The 14380-nt window shown below is 48.4% G+C and overlaps 2 protein-coding genes across 11 annotated transcripts in view; both read left to right on the top strand.

Moving 5' to 3' along the window:
* CACNA1B (calcium voltage-gated channel subunit alpha1 B) overlaps positions 1-6757 on the top strand; it is a 474760-nt gene extending 468003 nt beyond the window's left edge. For 3 of the 10 annotated variants that reach the window (XM_074973540.1, XM_074973544.1, XM_074973546.1), the window contains one exon: positions 1657-6757. In XM_074973540.1, the coding sequence (XP_074829641.1) occupies positions 1657-2196 (540 nt within the window). In that variant the 3' untranslated portion in view covers positions 2197-6757. The remainder of the gene's footprint in view (positions 1-1656) is intronic. The other 7 variants (XM_074973542.1, XM_074973543.1, XM_074973541.1 and 4 more) reach the window with 4 other exon arrangements.
* A 4956-nt stretch (positions 6758-11713) lies between these two features.
* The window catches only part of LOC142000011 (uncharacterized), a 252023-nt gene continuing 249356 nt past the window's right edge, over positions 11714-14380 (top strand). Inside the window, exon 1 of the mRNA XM_074973989.1 lies at positions 11714-11819. Within this exon, the coding sequence (XP_074830090.1) occupies positions 11714-11819 (106 nt within the window). The remainder of the gene's footprint in view (positions 11820-14380) is intronic.

Here is a 14380-nt window from a genome sequence, read left to right on the forward strand (position 1 = left end):
ATCCAGCTTACTTATCAGAATGTCGTGTGGGACTGTGTCAAAAGCCTTGCTGAAGTCCAGATATATTATGTCCACCGCATTCCCCCTGTCCACCAAACTAGTTACCCTGTCAAAGAAGGAAATCAAGTTGGTTTGGCATGATTTGTTCTTAGTAAATCCATGTTGGCTGCTAGTGATCACCCCTTCATCCTCCAAGTATTCGCAAATTGAAGGTTTTATACATTGCTCTAGTTCTTTCCAGGTATCAAAGTCAGGCTGACTGGTCTATAGTTTCCCCGCTCCTCCTTTTCCCCCTTTTTAAAGATGGGCACTGCATTAGCCCTTTTCCAGTCTTCCAGGACCTCTCCTGTCATCCAAGAGTTTGTAAATATTATTGCCAGTGGGTGGCTCCGAGATTTCTTCAGCTAATTCCTTCAGTACCCTGGGATGAATAGCATCAGGCCCTGCTGAGTTGAATTCATTAAAATTGGTCAGAAGATCTCTGATGTGTTCTTTACTTATCCTGATCTGCATCCCTTCCCCTTTATTGTCTATGGTAGCTTCGCTATATATAAGACTAAAGCTGCTATCTTCCACTACCACTCAATCCACCTACAAAAATGTAATTGAAAAAATGTATATGGCAGAACAAGAACTGGAATGACCTGATAGTTTATAGTTTATATATATATATATATAAAAAAAACTAAGAGCTTCATTTCCAAAGTTAAGGGTGCTGTCAGGTTGTTTCAACCAAACAAGAAATAAATGTTTGTAAAAATACTTCAGAAAATTCATATTCTTGCAAATAAACAGCAACACAAGGGCCTGACTCTCCTCTTCCTCCCACCAATTTTACACCAGCATAACTCTGCTGATTTCTACAAAGTGACTCACGGTCTGTAATAGCATAATTTCACCAACAATGTGAAACTGACCTGTGTACTCTGCCATCCAACTTGAGACCCCAAAAAGTAAACGCACAGCATAAATAGTGAAAAGTAAATAGATTTTTAAGTGTTCTCTTTAATTATTCCAGCTGTTTTAGAGTCAAGCTGGTCAAAACATTTTCATCTTTTTTGTGTGTGTGTGTGTGTGTGTGATGAAAAATGGCTTTTTTAATTCAACAGAAATATTCATCGCACTACAAAAAATCCAAAATATTTTCAGTTTTCAACAGAAAATCAAAACATTGACAATATTCAGTTGTCAAAAACCTGAAAAAGACCGCAAAATGTTAAAAAAAAAATATGAAAGATTTTAGGGGTTTTTTTCCAATTTGTTTTGCGGAAAATACTAAACCTTTTCCTACTGAATAGCTCAGGTAAGGAGCTGGGAAAGAATATGATTGGTGTGTATGCCTTTTCTCTGGACAATGTCCCTTTCTGTTGGAGCCGTCTGCTGGTTTGCGTCCTACTAACGCTCTGATTGTTTCTGTTCTGATTATCGCTCACGGCACTTTTCCAGCTCTTTACATCTCTGTTTTAATTGCTTCTCTATAACCTCCTTCCCCTGACTGTGCTTGTCTAAACTCTCTTTTTTTCATTTTTTTCTCTCCTCTTGTGATTTGTCTCTCCCTCCTGTCGCTTGTCCTTCTGTTTTTTACCTGCGTGCCTTTGTGTCTGTCTGGTGTTTCCTTTTTTATTTTTGATTTGCTGTGTTCCAATTTTCATGTAGGGTAGTGGTTCAGTTAATGGGAGCCCCTTGCTGTCGACATCTGGTGCTAGCACCCCGTGCCGTGGGCGGAGGCAGCTCCCGCAGACTCCGCTGACCCCCCGCCCCAGCATCACTTACAAGACCGCCAACTCCTCACCCGTGCACTTCACCAGTTTCCAAACCAGCCTGCCCACTTTCTCCCCGGGACGCCTGAGCCGAGGTTTGTCTGAGCATAATGCATTACTGCATGGGGACTCTCAGAGCCACTCTCGCTCCCCGGTGGCCCGCATTGGTTCTGACCCCTACCTTGGACACCGCGACGACAGTGACAGCCCGTACCGTGTCGTGCCCGAGGACACGCTCACCTTTGAGGAGGCTGTCGCCACCAATTCAGGAAGGTCCTCAAGGACTTCTTACGTCTCATCCTTGACTTCCCAGTCTCACCAAATCCGGAGGGTTCCCAACGGCTACCACTACACATTGGGCCTCAGCACAGGCCCTGGGACATGCGCCAGAGCACGTAGCTATTACCATGAAGCTGATGAGGACGACTGGTGCTAGCACAAAGGCAAAGCCCTTGCCAGTGTACGCATTTGGAATCGATGAGTTTTATCATCTGGATGGCTGTGTGCTCAGACACACATGATGACCGGGGTCACGGGGGCAGGGGGGAGAAGAAACAGCCGCTGGCGAGAACTGCTCCAAACCCGACGCCATCTGAGACGCTCGTTCAGCCTCTGTCTTTTCTTTCTATCTTCTTTTTCCCCCCCTTTCGCACTAGACAAAATAAATAAATAAATAATTGAAGATCATTATTGTGGAGGGGGAGTGCTTTCTCTCTCTCACCTGCCTACTGCCTTGTCTAGTTAAATGACATATACCAGATGCCAAATCTGCAATGTGTGCACAGAGCTGTGCGAAGGTCTGAACTTTGACAGCAGAAAAAGGACTGTCGATCGATAGCTTTTGTTGGGTGGTGGTTTGTTTAATTTCCCGGTCAGAGCGGGTGTCGGGGATGGAAATTGACACTCTTGTACAAAATCGAACCCGTATTTTATCTCATTCAAACATTAAGAGGAAGAGAGCTGCCTAATGCACTGGGAAAGGAGAAACCCAGATCAGAACCGGGGACAAGCCTTTGACTCAGTGTTCAACAACGGCAGTCATTTTCAATGGAGCCAGTAACAAACCTTCAGGCTGATAAAGCACTGTGTCGTCCGTGACTCTCTGCTTCGACACGCTGCTCTGTGGATTTATTTTATTTTATTTTTCCACATCAAGTCCTTCACACTGACACCCAATAAAGCTACTTTGTAAGGACTGTTTCCTTGCTGCTGGGACTTTCGTTTCTGTCTCCCCCATCTCCTGTCAACTGCAACATGCCCTCAGTGTTTTGTCTTGTTTACAATATAAGCTTGATTTAGCAAAAAAAAAAAAAAAAGAAGAAAAAAAAAGAAAAGAAAAAAAGCAGGCAGTGGAAAGGAGAAAATGAATTGGTTTTATATCAAGCTATTAGATAGAACTTTAACTTTTCATTGTGTGCATTTTTGTAAATTGTACAGTAAAAAAAGAAAAAACAAGAAAAAAAAAACTTTATTTAGAGAATTAGTCCAGTTGTCATTCCAGGTCCCACTGTTTCTATTGAATGCTCCAGTTGTTCACTACTAAGTGCCTAGCCTTTGAAATCTCTCACAGCGATGATGCTCCCTCTTGCTTCAACGCATCAGAACTTGAGAAAGTGGCGGGGGGGGAGGAAGGGAGAGGAACAGCCTGTAAGATCTGTTTCGTCTCAGATATCTACTGTGCATACAATGCCACATGTATGTTTTCTGACCAGTGTTTTCAAGTAGCCAGGTTGGAAACTTCAAAGGGGAGGGTAAAAATATTTTTTAAATAATTTTGTTAAGGAGCGGGAGGAGAATGATCAGGGCAAATAAAATCGGCCTTTTCTCGTTGAATAGAATTTCGGATCCTGCAGGAGAAATGCAGGTAAAAGTACAGCATCAGCAGCAATGCTTTTAAAGAAAAAAGAAAAAAAAAAAGACTTTCACATTGCATGTCTAGTCTTAACTTGGTTGTGAAAGCTCTGGCGTTTCATGGTGCATAGTTCGTGTCGAGGGCGGTTGGAGAGAGCCTTGTTATTATTGCCTGTTGAAAAAAAAAAATCTGACTCTCAGGGATGAGATTTCTGTATTTTTATGTTAGATCATTTCCTTTTTGTGCGTGAGTGCGGATTTCTGCGTTTGGAGTCTGGGGAGAAGACAATGACAAGAAGGCGGGGGAAAGTGTTAAAGAAAAAGATTGACAGACCTTCCATTGATGGGCTGGAAGAACTGCTATGTGGCCATTGTTGGATGTGCTGCAGTCAGGGGTTTGACATGGCACGTTGGGAGAAGGGTGAGGGAGGAGGAGAAGGAAAATCCAGCAATGCCAAACAATAAAAGAGGCATTGGTCAGAATGCTGGCAGGGAGTAGGCCTGAGATAGTGACCAAGCCATAGGACACTAAGACTGTAGAATGAGCAGGTACTTGGGAGGAGCAGCAATCCTGATGGGCCCGGTTTTGTTTTGTAGCTAGGTTAGCAGGGGTATCACACGCTTTAGAAAATGGCTCAGAAGGCATCTATCACTATCGGAAAAGTCTCCGAAGGGGAGCAGGACAGGTGTCGGGTGGTTGTCCACATCTCCTCTAACCTTTACGTTGAGAAAAATTGAACCTTGTTTTGTTTTAGGAGCTTTGGCCAATCTCATCCCTGGATTCTGCTAAAAGATAACCAACTCATCTCTATTATATCTCTATATATCTGTGCACTTTGAGGAAAGGAAGTGCTTTAGCCGAGAGGTACATTATGGATAATGGATATCATTTTTAATTGTAGGGCTATGCAACAAGATGACACTTAAGGAAACAAATCAAAACAAAACAAACAAAAAGACCTTCATCCCTTCTGTAGCTTTACCTGCTGGATTTCCCTGTTTCAGGCTTCAGCATGATTGTGACCAAATGTTTTATACATTTTCCTTGTATGAAGGCACAAACACTTTCTTTGAAATTTTAAAGAAAACATTACTATTTTACTCCAAGAAGTAAAGGAGGAAAAAACCAGTATGGCTGATCAGTGCATGCAACCATTTTACCCACATTGGAAAGTGAAAGGGAATGTTCTCTCTGTATTAATTTATTTTGTCTTTTCCTCCGCCCTGCCTTTCCCCTTCCTGCATCATTTTAGATATTAAAAGCCACAATCTCATATAAATAAGATGGCTGGAATCTCACAGAAATAGATGGCATTGGATCTTTAAATTCTTATATAGTATAGACCACGAAGAAGAACATTGTTGACTACTTCCCACTCTTCTCTTGGGGGGGGGGGGTCTCCAAATGACAGTGACAGAAGAGCCTGACCACAGTTGTTCATAGCCCCGTTTGCATATTTTTTACAGCCTGTGCGCTGTCTCTTAAACACACCCACAATATTTCCCAGAATTCTCATAGTGAGTTGCCAAACTTGAATTGCACCAACCAGTTTTCTGCATCCAGAACCAGTCTCGTAGTGGCTGTACTTTGAATAAGTAATGTTTGCATGTAAAATATATACATATATATATATATAAAGTATGTGCATGGAAAATGTTTATCTTCGTACTTTTTTGATACAATGTATTCATCAGTTGTTAATTTTTAATTATATTTGATATAAATTGGGGGTTTGTTGCAAAACTTTATATTTAAAAAACAGTGTTAAAAATTATAAAAGTTCCAACCATGCAACACAACTGGAACTTTACACAAAAAAAAAAGAAAAAAAAAAGATTCTGTGATTGCCTAGTTTGCTGCCTGAGTAATATTTATCAGCCAAACTTTGAATTCTGCAGTTGTTTCTACAATTACATTTTGTATGAAGCAAAGTCCTTGAATTAAAATAAAAACTTAGCAAAAAATGTACCGCTCCACAGGTGGTGTGTGCAGTGTGCATGATGAATGGGAGACCGGTATCCCGAGAGCATTGCTCCTTCTAATGTTCTCATTAGGGAAGAGCTGTTACTATGAAATTTGCCTTTTCAATATGAGGAGTCCAAGATGCCGGTTACCACTGGTGGAATTGCATAGGGAGCAAGATTGCCTGAACCAATGGCTGGAAGTTGAAGCTAGACAAATTCAGACCGCAAATAAGGCACAAATTGATAACAGTGAGAGTAATTAACCATTAGAACAATGTACCAAGTGTTGTGGTGGATTTTCCCCAAATGGTTTTCTAAGAGATCTGCTCTAGAGATTATTTTGGGGCAGGTCTCTGGCCTGTGCTGTACAGGAGGTCAGACTAGATGGTCACAATGATTCCTTCTGGGTTTGGAATCTGTGCATTGCCTGGACTGAATGCCGTGAGTCATGGACCCTCTCTTTGATTGCGTCCCCCTGCAGACGCTCATTTTTTAAAGGATCTGTTTGTGAATTCACCTAACTGAACTAAGGTTACAATTCTTGGAGTCCAATGTGCAGCAAAATTGCATTAGCCAGGTTGAATGCTGTAAGAAATTGATCTTATCTTTAGTTGTTCCCTGCAGATTGACAGATGCACATTTTTACACATGCATGTTACTCTCATGGAGGTGGAGCAGTGTTCTGCATTAACCCCTTAACTGCCGTGCTGAATCCTCTGCTTCCCACAGCCAGCAACAGTCTCTGGTGATACTATTTCAAATGTACAGTCCCACTGAAATCAAACAGAGCATCAAGACACAGGAGGTCTGTTTGGCAGTGTAAGAGGTTTACGTCACCTGCCTAATATACAGAGGTAACATGTCGCACTTGTAAAACAGTTAATGAGAGCAGCTTGCATTTCCCTGGAGCTCGGAGCTCATATTTAAGCAGAAGAAAAATCCAAGGAATGTTTGTAAATATAAATGAACATCCGCAACTCGCTTCTTTTGGCCACAGGACAAACTTCCTCCCTCACCACCAGAGAAATTGATGAAATATTTAAAGCTCCCGGATCAGGATCAGACATTGTGCTCTTTTTGACAAGTCAAAAAGCAGTAAGTCACGTGATCTTATTCCCAGCATTGCAAAAACATTACACCTGAAAAGAAATGCAGAAAGGAGAATCGCTTGCATTTGTCAGTATTCTTTGGAGATCCAGATGTGGGCTTTTTAGGATTCACTCCATCTCTCCTCCCACACTGCCCACCTATTGTTATTTATTATGGGTACTGGTAGCACCTTGAGCCCCCAAATGAGATCAGCACTTAGTGCTAGATGCTGTACATATATAGTAATAAATAGTCCCTGCTCCCAAAATCTTATGATCTCCATTGATAAGACTGACAGTGGAGTGGAAGTGGGAAATTATTTGGTTAGGGTCCTAGCGCAAGTCAATGGGAGGAACAGAACCACCTCTCTTGACTGCTGGCCTGAACCACTTGGCCTCTCCTTAGCAGTCCCAAATGTACAGGCTTTGGGGACAAAGAGAGCTCTGTTCTTCCAGACATGGTCAGAAGGGAGGGCTTCCCTCTGATCAATGTGTCTGACCATGAAGAAGGGGAAGATTTACCCACTGGCCCATTCCAACAGTGGGGAGTCAGTCTGTGCTCACTGCTCTTCCTACCTTTAAGGAAAAGTTCTGTAGAATTTCAGACACAAAGAACTTTTCTGCAGGCTTTGACTCATCCTATAGAACTGATTGCATAAATCAGATCCCTACTCTAGAAATCTGTATGTCCTATGGTTTAAGAGGAATTTCTACAGAACGGTATTGGCCTCATCCCTGGTATGTTCTTCCAGGGGATAAGAGCATGTACAACTGGCTGAGCATCTTTCCATGTGTAGTGATGGCTCCTGGATGGGCTGGCTGCTGGGACTGAGCCACGTCTCTCTGAATCTAAAAGCACACACCTCTGCTGCCTGAGCTAAAGGGCAAGGTCTAGGGGTCAGAAGCTCTGGCAGACACATTAAACCTCTTACACAGTCTGGCCACTAGATGGAGACATGGCGCTCCCCAGGGTTAGTGTGGGTTACCTATCCCTCCGGCCACGGGGAGGTCATCCCGAGTACCAGAGGTCCACAGTAGTTCAGATCCGTGTACTGACCACCACTTTTAACCATGCCGCTTGACAAGTCATCGTCAGGGATTGAACTTGACATTCTTAATATTTCTAAGATAAAAGAGCAATCTCCCCCACCTCCTATTGTTTAAAAACAATCCTTGCAGGCCTTCTTACATCATGAGGAAACAAAGGTGGTGAGGGTGGAGAGTATAATCCACTTTTTTTCCCTTTGCAGGTAATTCATGTATCTATAGTACAGGGAAATGCTGGATTATGACCCTCGATGAATTCATAACATGGGTTGTATTGTAACCCTCTATGTCCACTTGCATAAGGAGTCCATAGGGTTCTATAGACATCTGAGTCTCCACTATGACTTACTCATTCCAGTGACCTGCTGGAATTCATTCCTGTTGATCATTGCAAAATTGATGATACGTTATCTTTGATCCACTGCCACAGAATACAGTGAGAGGGTAACGTTTTCAAACGGGCCTAAGTAATAATACCTACCTCTCATATAGCACTTGTCATTGGTACATCTCAAAATGCTTTACAAAGGACAGGAGGATCCCTCTCCTCATTTTACAGATGGGGAAACTGAGGCACAGAGAAATGACTTGACTTACACAAGGTCCCCCAGCTGGCCAGTGGCAGAGCCAGGACTAGAACCCAGGTCTTTGAGGTCCACTAGGCCACACTGCCTCCCTAAATCCTGGATCTTAAATCTCTAAGGCTCATTTGAACAGTTTGCCTAGGTCACTGGTGAGTTTGTGCCTAGAAATCTGCATGCAGTACCTGGCACCTCAGATTGCAGGAAATGTGTTAATTAATTGGAGGAAATCCGGAGAGGAGGAATAAAAAAAAATGATGAAAGGACTGGAGGGATTGATTTAGGAGGCAAGCTTTAAGTAGCTTGGGGGAAATGATGATTGGGATGTTGGGAGCAAACCTGTGTTGATGCAAATGGGGTGGTCTCTAGCACGTAATCATTTCTGCCCCTACCCCATCTCATATTTCTGTGATTGTCTTGAGCCAGAAAATGTTCTTCCACCAATTCTTTTGTGCGCATCTGTTTATTATTAGTCATTAGTTTCTAGTTGTGCTATCAGTACTGGATGGCCCAAATAGCCATGGTCCCTGAGCAGTTACTAGTGCACAAATGCCAGAGACTTGAACTGACCCTGGAATAGCCATGGGGAGCATAAAATCTGTGTTTCTCATCTAATGTGGTGGGAGGGAGTGGGTGTGTTTGGCTATGGGATTTGCCATTTAAGATGATTGCTTGTTTGAAAGGGTAACATTAAACTGAGCTCAAAAGACTGTTGCAGAGTAAATGCATTCATTTCACAAGGCTTTTTTTCCTCCTAAGTACAACAATGAGAAGGTAAGAGGCCTGACTGCAGTTGATTCTCACACAAAGCCTCCCACTCTATAGGCAATGGGAGATTTGCATGTGAACAGCGGGGTTGCATCCTTCAGCTAGTTACCCTGAAGGCTGGATGGATGTCTCACACCAGAAACCTGCTACAAGAGACCCATGGGGGAAATGCTACAGGAGCTTTCCAGATGGGCTGCTGGGACAGAAGGTTTCAGCCTTGAAAATCAATATGATTCAGTAACATCTGATAAAGGAAGGAAATGTCCTGACAAATAAAATTGTATACACTTTGTAAAGCAAACAGATCCTCTTGTGTCTTTGAAGTTTATTTCGTTGGTCAGCTGAGTAAGATGGTGGCAGGATGCTGCCTTAGAAGGGGTAATCAGGGAATGAATATCAGTAGAAATAATAGAAATGTAGGCCTAGATGCAACCTTGAGAGTTCATCTACTCCATCCTCCCAGGCTCAGGCAGGATAAGTCTAACTAGGCCAGTCCTGACAGGTGTTTGTCTAGCCTATTGTTTAAAACCTCCAATGACCACAAGTTCACAACTACCCTGGGTCACCTGTTTTACTGCTTAACTATCCTGAGATATTAGGAAAACCCTAACTGTAACGAGTAGCCACAGTTGCTCCTGCCGCCCCCATAACAAACAGGTGGAGAGGGTTGGGTTAATGGTTTAATGTTCCTGAACAAGGGGTTCAGTCAAGACCTGCTCAGGTCTGATTCTCCATTGTCATGTCATTGCATACACCTGAGCAAAGTGAGCATCAGTGCTACCACTCTGCCTGGATAGCATTTTGCACAGGTGTAGGTAACTACCCAAGCTGCTGGATTGTGGAGAATCTGGCTGCTTATCTGTACAAACCTCTTCCTCTACAATCTCCCCACATTCTGTTCCTCGGATACCGCCTGTGATGCTCGTGAGGGGGAACGCTAGCCCCGACGGGATACACGTGTTACCACCACCGGAAGCCCACTGCAGTCAGCGGGCATTTTCTGTTATCTTCAGGGGGCTTTGGAGCAGGCCCTAGGTTATCTAACCCTGTACAGAGCGGGTCTGGAAATCAAGGTGGTTAAAAGTACCACTCATATACGGTCTATGCTTGCGCTGGTAGTCACTGAACAGTTGCAGAGTTTGTGTAGACAGTGCCCAAGAGAAGCAGTGTATAGATCTGCAAAGCAGGGCTGCTGTCTCCAGACAGGGCCTGTCTTTGCAGGTGTAATCTGTAAACCCCTCTGTCTTCAGGAAAATGACTTAAATGCTTTTTGGCCACATTTAGATGAGGAAAAAGGTGGGTTTAGTTATCACAGATGGCCTTCACCTCGACAAACGAACATTAAAACTACAACTTGTTCTGTTCACACTAGGATTTTAACACATTTTAATTAACAGGTACACCATACCTCTTTTCCTAGTGTAGATGTAGCCTTTGACAGCAAAAGCCTCCAGGAAGCTGTCACCACACACCTCACTGGCAGCCCTTGGCTCAGATGGAGCAACTGTCGGGGCCCTGGAACAGCTGAAAGTAAGCAGGCAAAGGCAGGTGTTCGAGACAAGCTTGGTTGCTAATCAGTGCCATATTCACTGACACTAGGTTTGTGGAGGCAGGGGGTAAAGGGCATGGCAGTAAGGGGCAAGAGCCCAGAGGTCCTATGAAGAACTGCCTTGTGGAGAAGCAGACTCCCCCCCAGTGCACCATTTCCAGGGATTCTGCGCCGGAATCCACGAGCTGGGGACTCCAAAACAGGACCCCCAGGGGAGCCAGAATCCCACAGGCGGCTAGAGCCACGAGCCTGTGGGGACCCTGCATCTCAGAGAGCTGGATAAACAGACCCCAACGGTAATGGGTGGCTAAGCTATTCTCCCCTCACCAGCAGCAAATGCAAGGGGAGTGGAATTGGGTGTTCCATTCACTCATGAAGCCCCAGGCTGGGGGAAAGGGAGCTTGTGTCCCATTAACCTGTTCTGGCCCTGTCCGTGTCTGTCCTTTTAGCTCCCCAGAGACAAGGGGGTGGGTGAGGTAACCACTTGGAGTGGGCCAGCTTCTGCTGGTGGAAGGGACAAGCTTTGAGCTTCATACTCTTTTCCTCTGGTCTTTTAACATGTGAAAGACCATGACAGCAGGAGAGATTAGGGCTCCACTGCGGGGAGGGGAGAGAAATAACCCATGCAGTGCCAGAAAGGGGGAAGGAGTCCGCATTAACCTGTGCAGTGCCAGGTAAGAGGGGAGTCCCCATTAACCTGTGTGGTGCCAAGCCGGGAGAGGGGGATCCCCATTAACCTGTGTGGAGCCAAGCAGGGGGTGGGGGGGATCCCCATTAACCCGTGCAGCCCCAGAAAGAGGGCGGGGGGGCCATTAACTCATGCAGTGCCAGGCCGGGAGGGGCTCCCGTTAACCTGGTCCGTGCCAAGCCGCAAAGGGGGTCCCCCTCACCTTGCTGTGAGCCGAGGCCGGGGCGGGGGGCAGGTCCCCCGGGCCCGGGGGGCGGCCGGGCGGCGGTGGGCGGGGCCGGGGGCTGTGCCTGTCCCGCTGGCCGGCGAAGGGGGGGAGCCTGGCGCGGCGGGGCCGAGGCCCACCCCCCGGCGCGGGGGAGCCGGCTGCGGGGTGGCGCCGCTCGGCCGGGCGCTGCAGGCTCCGGGCAGGCAGCATGGGCTGCGGGGGGCTCTGGCGGCTGCTGCTGCTGCTGCGCTACCTGGCGCCGGGCGCCGGGCTGGAGCAGGAGCCCTCCGAGCTGGGCTCCGGTCTGCAGCCAGGTAGGGGGCGCCTGGGGGTGGGGAGGTGTGAAAGGGGGAGTCGCGGGGGGTGAAAGGGGCCGGGGATGTGTGAAGGGGAGATGGGGGGGGGTGAAGGGGCGAGGGGGCCAGGGATGTGTGAAGGGGGGGTGGGGGTGAAGGGGCTAGGGGGCCGGGGGGGAGATGGGGGGTGAAGGGGCGAGGCGGCCGGGGATGTGTGAGGGGGGGAGATGGGGCGAGGGGGCCGGGGATGTGTGAGGGGGGGTGAAGGGGCGAGGGGGCCGGGGGGGGAGATGGGGGGGCGAGGGGGCCGGGGATGTGTGTAGGGGGGGTCGGGGGGTGGAGATGGGAGGTGAAGGGGCGGGGGGGCTGGGGGCGAGTGAGGAGGAGCGGGGGAGTGAAGGGGCGAGGGGGAGATGGGGGGGAATGAGGAGGAGTAGGGGGGCAAGGGGTCCGGGGATGTGTGAAGGGGGAGATGGGGGGGTGAAGGGGCGGGGATGTATGGGGGGGAGATGGGGGGCTGGGGGGGGAGTGAGGAGGAGCAGGGGGGCAAGGGGGCCAGGGATGTGTGAAGGGAGAGATGGGGGGGGTGAAGGGGCGGGGATGTATGGGGGGGAGATGGGGGCCAGGGGGGGGAGATGGGGGGGCGAGGGGGCCGGGGATGTGTGTAGAGGGGGTCGGGGGGTGGAGATGGGAGGTGAAGGGGCGGGGGGGCTGGGGGCGAGTGAGGAGGAGCGGGGGAGTGAAGGGGCGAGGGGGAGATGGGGGGAATGAGGAGGAGTAGGGGGGCAAGGGGTCCGGGGATGTGTGAAGGGGGAGATGGGGGGGTGAAGGGGCGGGGATGTATGGGGGGGGAGATGGGGGGCTGGGGGGGGAGTGAGGAGGAGCAGGGGGGTAAGGGGGCCAGGGATGTGTGAAGGGAGAGATAGGGAGGTGAAGGGGCGGGGATGTATGGGGGGGAGATGGGGGCCTGGGGGGGGAGTGAGGAGGAGCAGGGGGGCGAGGGGGACAGGGATGTGTGAAGGGGAAGATGGGAGGGCCGGGAGGGAGTGAGTGAGGAGGAGCGGGGGGGGGGGTGAACGGGTGAGGGGGAGCAGGAGGGGGCTGTCCGGGGGTGCGCCTGAGGTCCCTTGCTGGGCTCCCAGCTGCAGGGAGGTCTCTAGCCCGGGATGCTGTTGCTTGGGGGAGCCCATCCCTTTCCGCTCTTCGCCCGCTCCGTGGGAGGGGTGGGGGAGTCTCCTGCTCGCTGAAGCATCCCCAGGACCCTCCCTGGCTAGAGAGCACTTCCATCCTGGGTCTGCAAACAAACTACCCCAGCCTGGGGGCGTTTCCCCCTTGCACCCCACCAGCAGCAAGATGCTTCTCTGCTGGGGAGGGACCCTGCTCGCGCCCGGCTGGCACTTTAGCTTTCTTGGCACGAAGGTGCTCGGGTGTTTCGGGCTGGGAGTTGCTGGGGCAGGCCTAGGAAACAGCCCAGCAGGGGGTGGGAGGGAGCCTTTGAGACCTGCCTTGCAGCAATGGAGTCTGACCAGGCTCTGCTGGGGGGGCCTGGGGGACAATCCTCTCTCATCCAGAGACCCCTTTAGCTCTGTGCCCCCTATCCTGCTGTGCTCTGGCTGGTCGCTGGCCTTCCTGGACAATGTGGCTGCAAACTAACCCCAGGCTCTCACTCAGATTTGAGGCCAAGCCCCCCTTCTGTCCACACACAAACTAGTCTGACTCCAGACCTGGGTTTCAGGGCCCTGCTAGGGCCGTGGGTCAAAGCCCGAGTCTCACATTCAAGCCTTGTCATTTTGAGTGTGGATGCGGGTCAAGCTGCAGACCCAAGTCAGGTCTGGGTAGCGCAGTGAGGGCGGGTTAGCACGGCTGGGATACCCTTGTCCAGCCATTTGTAAGCCCAGTTTACAATGCAGTGGGCATTGTGGGCTTGGAAACGCTGAGTCTGCCAGTGGGCAAGCCAGTGACCAAGGTTTACAGTGTAGTGTACAAATACGCTCAGGTCTTGTGTACTCAAAGTCGCAAGATAATTAATGAGGTTTTAAAAACTGACCTAGTTCACCTGGAGCAAACCTCCTTCAAGTCTGGTGTATATCTGTTGAAATCGCTGCAGGGATTTTCACCAAAGCTGCACGCAGCTAATTGCATCAAACCCTTTCCTTATGTGTATGGACAAGCTGCCTGTGTTCTGGGGAGGGAGCATTGCCCTGGTGCACTGGTTACTCGCTGTACAGTCTAACCACGTGAGGAGCTTAGGTTTCAGAGTAACAGCCGTGTTAGTCTGTATTTGCAAAAAGAAAAGGAGTACTTGTGGCACCTTAGAGACTAACCAATTTATTTGAGCATGAGCTTTCATCTGATGAAGTGAGCTGTAGCTCACGAAAGCTTATGCTCAAATAAATTGGTTAGTCTCTAAGATGCCACAAGTACTCCTTTTCTTTTTGTGAGGAGCTTATGCAGTCTATACTTCTGTACCACTCTGTTAAGGAGCCAGTTACTTTGGAGACAGAGCAAGATGTGTGGGAGGTGTCACTTTCTGTCCATGTCCTTTGGGATAGCCATTCCCACCTTCCAAACGGGCTGGA

This window comes from Natator depressus, chromosome 16, assembly GCF_965152275.1.
Source record: "Natator depressus isolate rNatDep1 chromosome 16, rNatDep2.hap1, whole genome shotgun sequence".
Lineage (NCBI taxonomy): Eukaryota > Metazoa > Chordata > Testudines > Cheloniidae > Natator > Natator depressus.